At 38.4% G+C, this 6070-nt stretch overlaps 1 protein-coding gene across 2 annotated transcripts in view; it reads left to right on the top strand.

Moving 5' to 3' along the window:
* ANAPC4 (anaphase promoting complex subunit 4) overlaps window positions 1–4614 on the top strand; it is a 33744-nt gene extending 29130 nt beyond the window's left edge. For both annotated transcript variants that reach the window (XM_060655312.1, XM_060655313.1), the window contains exons 23-28: window positions 50–88; window positions 185–286; window positions 1746–1820; window positions 2767–2940; window positions 3634–3757; window positions 4259–4614. In XM_060655312.1, the coding sequence (XP_060511295.1) occupies window positions 50–88; window positions 185–286; window positions 1746–1820; window positions 2767–2940; window positions 3634–3757; window positions 4259–4483 (739 nt within the window). In that variant the 3' untranslated portion in view covers window positions 4484–4614. The remainder of the gene's footprint in view (window positions 1–49; window positions 89–184; window positions 287–1745; window positions 1821–2766; window positions 2941–3633; window positions 3758–4258) is intronic.
* Window positions 4615–6070: the final 1456 nt, after the last annotated feature.

Consider the following 6070-nt stretch of genomic DNA (forward strand, 5'->3'; position numbering starts at 1 on the left):
ATTCAGCGGCCAATTTAATTTTTTCTTACCTTTTCTTCTTTTGTTTTAGTGAGGACTGTACACGCAGATTGTTCAAATTTCCTTTTCTGTAAGTGTGTTTCTCCCCATCTCATATGAACGATGCAGTTTTGTTCTCTCAATGATAGCTAAATATCATGTTTTGATATTAATTTTTTTTCCTTAGGTGGAATAATAAAACCTCAAATCTACATTATCTTCTTTTTACAATTTTAGAAGATTCACTTTATAAAATGTGCATCTTAAGGAGACATACTGATATTTCCCAGTAAGTATTAATCTAAAGTTTGAATTAGATAAGATTGTATTTTTTAAAAAATTTTTTAATGTTTATTCATTTTTGAGAGAGAGAAACTGAGTGGGGGAGGGGCAGGGAGAGAGTGAGATACAGAATCTGAAGCAGGCTCCAGTCTCTGAGCTGTCAGCACAGAGTCCAATGTGGGACTCGAACTCACGGACTGTGAGATGATGACCTGAGCCTAGGTCGAACGCTTAACTGAGCCACCCAGGTGCCCCTATTATTTTTAATAGTAAAACGTACAGTGTTCCTTCCCTACATTTTGAGGTTTAGTTAAGCCACCTTCTGACTTTAGGCTTGTCACTGAACTGTCCTTAGTCTTAGTTTTCACATCATTAAGATGATAATGCCAAATCAGGAAGCTATGTGATCCCTTCTGATTCTGGGTTATTAATTTTATACAGGTATAGCTATGACATGTAGGATTTCTTTAGGGTTAAGAAAAATACAACAGCAGAGCACTCAGGATTGTATCTCATGAATGTGTAGCAGTTCAAAACTGTGTTTTTGGTTCCTTATAGAAAGGATTTTTACCTCAGGCTAAGTTTGCCTTGCATTAAACAAGAGGCCTTGCCTGTAGAGACTTCTTTTGAGAATCTGAAATGAAGATTCTAAAAAAAATAAATCATATACAGAATACCATTAGTATCTCAAATAGCTTTTTTTAAAGTTTATTTTGAGAGAGAGAGAGACAGCACGAGTGGGGGAGGGGCAAAGAGTGGGAGACAGACTCCCAAGCAGTCTCCATACTATGAGCACAGAGCCCTCGAACTCACGAAACCATGAGATCATGACCTGAGCCGAAACCAAGAGTCGGACACTTAATCAATTGAGCCACCCATGCGCCCCTCAAATGGTTTTTAATCTGAATTTGAAGGAAGTTTTTTGAGGCCAAGATGAGGCCAAAGAGAAATAATTTGGTTGTTCCAAGTGCCCTTAATTTTTTAAGGTATCTAGCTACTTTAGTGACTAAGATTTTATTTTTATTTATTTATTAACGTTTTTTATTTATTTTTGGGACAGAGAGAGACAGACAGAGCATGAACGGGGGAGGGGCAGAGAGAGGGAGACACAGAATCAGAAACAGGCTCCAGGCTCGGAGCCATCAGCCCAGAGCCCGACGCGGGGCTCGAACTCACGGACCGCGAGATCGTGACCTGGCTGAAGTCGGACGCTTAACCGACTGCGCCACCCAGGCGCCCCGAGTGACTAAGATTTTAAACCAAGTTGTCGTTTTGACGTAGGTTTGTCTATTTAGGCATTTAAATTAGTTGTCAGTGTTGAAGAGTGAACATAATGGTATTTTGGTCTGGGGCTTGCTGTTCAGGTAAATATACTAACGCTGACAATCCTGTTCTTTCAAGCATTTAGATTATTGGCTATCCGGGTTTTTCCATAGTCTTTTTTTTTTCCTCCTTCTTTCTTCAAGATCTGTAACTAATGGACTGATTGCTGTTAAATTTGGGAGCTTCACCTACGCCACAACTGAAAAAGTGAGAAGAAGGTAAATCTTGAATCTTGTTTGGATGAGATTGTATATATATATGTACGATATGTGTGTATGCTTAATAAATGCAATTTTAGAAATACGGTTAGACTCAGTTACAGCGTTGATACCGTCCTTAGGAGGCCTTTGTAACTTGCAGCGTAGGGGACAGGATTGCTTATGTGTGTTATGCTTTGATTTGACTTAACAATTGAATGGAACGTATAATTGAATGGAATGTATAAATTCCTGCCCTACAGGAATTTATACAGCTGTGGTTTCCTGTAATTAATACTTCTGTGCTCCCCTGGCTGTTAAGAAAGGGTGGTCGTTCCAAGGGGTATATGGCTGGAGTTCTTGTTACAACCAATAGTAATGTGAGGTGGTGTCGTTCTCACTATTCTGGGAGGTCCTTAGGATATAAAAGGGTAACGTTACCAAAGTCACCCCTGAGTGTGTGGAATGAACACTAATCATAGGCCAGTCTTTTTCTCGTTCTCTTTTCCTTACATAAAAGGAGTTTTTAATGATGACGTCTTTGAAGTTGTTGTGACTTTTCCTGTGTGAGTCTTATTTTTACTTTTCAGTCTAGTTAGCCCAGTTTCTTTACTCAGTATACCGGCGAGGTGCCATTCATAGAATTTCCACAGGCTGAAGTCCTAACTCTTGATTCCAAGAGTTTTTTGGAACTGTGAAGCGACCTCACCCTCACAGACTTTTCTTTTTTCATGATGACCTGTTTTTAGGGCCTGGTTGTATTTGTGAATACGGTACAATAGATAACTGAGTTGAGTGCAAACTAATGATATATTTTAGTATATGTGCTGCCGAAGCGAGCACTAACGATATATTTTAAATGTAATTAAATAGAATGTCACTGGGTTTTGTTTCATGAAATATGTGTACAGTATTTTCTCAATAGTCCGGATCGTCTCTGACATAAAAGAATGTGCTTTACTTGTAGCACCTACAGTTGTTTAGATGCACAGTTTTATGACGACGAAACCGTAACGGTAGTTCTTAAAGACACAGTGGGGCGCGAAGGAAGAGACAGACTCTTGGTCCAGTTGCCGTTGTCTTCAGTGTATAACGGTGAGGATTCGGCAGAATATCAGTTCACTGGGGATTACTCGACAAGGTAACCACCTCCTTAGTAAGAGTATCTCTCTGTCATGACAGTTAAATGTTTTTTAATGTGTATCGCACATTTTAGTACCTTAGGTATGGTAGACAGTGGTTACTAGGAACAGTGGTAAAGTCAGCTGAGCAGAAGTACTATATTTTATTTAAGAAAACACGGACTTCGGCAACTCTCCTACCCTTTTGCTTTACTAATAAATCAAGAAGCATTTGCTAACATAAGGTGGGGAATTACCTGGAGTGGAGAATAGGATTTCTGTTAGTTCTGTTTTCAAGCATAGCATTAATCTCAGGTGATAGTAGAATTAATTATTTTAGATTTGCTCTTAGTGTCTTCCTACCAGAATTAGGACCTCGGTAGCCACATGGAGGGTACACAACCAATTCCAGAGATGGTTTTAGTTTTCTTAGATTTAAGTGAGTAGATCCCTCCCCTAATTTAAAAATGTGTCCATTTGCTTTCCTTGAAAAGGGATCAAAAACCGTAGTACGATGACATTCTGGCTACTTGGAATGGCGGAATTTTCCTAGAAGATCGTATCATAGCTTTTTCGATCGTGGCTGATAGAATTCTATTGGAAATGGGAGTATTGGTAGAAATGAAACCCATGGTGGATCCTGTTACTACCCCTTGTAAACCAGGGAGAAGATCCCCTTCTCATTCCTGGGTTGGTTTCTTTCCCCTTCCCAGGCTAGATGAACAGCGTAGTGCTGTTCCCACACGTACCATGCATTTTGAGAAGCATTGGAGGTTACTGGAAAGTATGAAAGCACAGTACGTTGCTGGGAATGGTTTTCGCAAAGTATCCTGTGTGGTAAGTATTTACAGATTGTTTACGGACTCAGTAACAGGAAGAAGCGACTTTGGATCTATGAGGTCCTTTCAGAAAGTGTAAACATTTTGTGATGTATTGCTTTTATTGATTATGAGCGTGTTGTGGTCTTAGCTGTGTACCTTTCTTGTTCTGAGAAGTCTTACTGAGTAATAACAATTGTAGATGTTATTTATTTATTTATTTATTTATTTAAGTAATCGCTACACCCAAAGTGGGGCTTACACGTATGTCCCCGAGACCAAGAATCGCATGCTCTTCTACCCGAGCTAGCCAGGAACCCCTGGCTTTTAATTATCATGACATTGTCACTGTTACATGTAGAGATCCTTTTGCAGCAAATGAGGCTGAGTTTAGTGGTTTTGTTGTAAATCAATGAAAAATAACTTTCGTATAAGACCATTCTTCAGATTTCTGATTTCTTATGTATCACGTATTAGTTAAGCCATTAATTTAAAAACTCTTGAACCTTTTCTTCTCCAGTTGAGCTCAAATCTCCGTCATGTAAGAGTATTTGAAATGGACATAGATGATGAATGGGAGCTTGATGAGTCTTCAGATGAAGAGGAGGAGGCCAGTAATAAGCCTGTGAAGGTAAAGGAGGAAGTGCTTTCAGAGTCGGAGGCAGAGAACCAGCCAGCCAGTGCTGCTTTAGCTCCAGAGATCGTCATCAAGGTGGAAAAACTTGACCCTGAGCTGGACCCCTAATCTAGCTTGCCATTATTTTGTACATTCTCATCATGTCAGGAAGGACATGGGAGATGGACTAAGATGTTTTGGACCATTCTTAATTTTCTTTGTGTAACAAAGAAATAAACCATAGATTATATTTTTCCTTATTCTGCTTCATCTTCTCTTAGTGGTGTAGTCACTATGATAGACTTTCTTCCTGCTGAGATTTCTTTTTAATACTGTGTGCAGAATTCATGTTTAAAGTAAAGGTAAATTGAACGGGAAGAGAATTTCAGTCTTTTCTGTTAAAAGATAGGTACTAGAAATCATTCCTATATCAAGAAGAAATTAAATTTAAACAATCAAAACGTAGATTACATTTATTCCTGTTTTTTCCATCTTCTTCTTTCTAGTTTATTCCAGGTCTCCAGAATACTTTCAAAATTATGTTTTCAAAGTAAATTACACTGCTTTACTGTAATGCTAAACAAGCCAGAAGATGGATACTCCCTTTACGATCTAAATAGCAAAAACACTGTTTGGCGCCGACGTGATTATCTTCTCATTTTGTTGCCATATTTGAGCTCTGAATTCTTTGAATTGGCAGCATTTAGATGTGTCTTTTTCCTCTGTTTAGAATTGGTCAAGGACACACAGTGGCTTTCTGTGTAACGCCTTGGGAATGCTAGAAATGTGGATCAGCTAAACCTAACTTCACGTTGGTGCAGATGAGCTGTTAATTTCCTGATGCTCATTCCTAAAGTTGAGTGGTATTGTCATGTGGCTTTCAAAGAATTTCTATTTTATATATGAATTGTAGTATCAGTTCACCAATAAATGAAAAGAATGACTTTTTAAAGCTTTAAATATCTTTGGGTAGGAAAATATACTATAATCAGAGGAGTGGGTAACTGCAAGATTTTGTGTCATTTGTCTGTTTCTTTAAATAGTAGCTGTTACACTTGGATTGTAGGTACATCATGCTTTAGACACTCCAGGTACCTCAGTTGGTCTGGTCTGTGTTGGTTTAAAGAGAAAACTGAAGAGAAGCCACTATTGTGTGCGTGAGCTTGGAATTCAGAGCTGTGATCTTCAGGAGACCGACTGCTAGCATACAGCCTTGCACGTAGCAGGCCTTGAACAGGATTAATATATAATTTACGTAAATGCTGATTGGTGGTTGGTCAGTTTCATGGCATAATGCAGAGTGTCTTGAATTAACTTTTATAAGCAAGAAAGGTAATCTGTCAGATGACATTACAGCTTGTTAGAATGAGTTACAGTTTCACAATGAGCAACCAGTTCTTTATTAGACAGTAATCTGCCCCCATGTGACTTCAGTGTGAAATTTATAAAGATTTTTGGATACGTGCACATTTGCTTCCTGCAGTTCCAGCCTAGGGATAAATCGAAACCAAGACTCCCAGACTCTGCCTTCATCCTGAACCAAGAATCAGTACTGTTGATGTATAAGCTATCCCATAATGTCAAGTTAAATTAATATGTATCATCCTTAATCTTAGGAGAATTGTTTTTTCATTAATTCTTTCATTAATTCATTAATTATTTTAATGTATATGGTAAATATTTAGGAACTAGATTTGTATGATATCAAAGTGTAGG

The sequence above is a fragment of the Panthera onca genome, chromosome B1, assembly GCF_046562875.1.
Source record: "Panthera onca isolate mPanOnc1 chromosome B1, mPanOnc1 haplotype 2, whole genome shotgun sequence".
Taxonomy (NCBI): Eukaryota; Metazoa; Chordata; class Mammalia; order Carnivora; family Felidae; genus Panthera; species Panthera onca.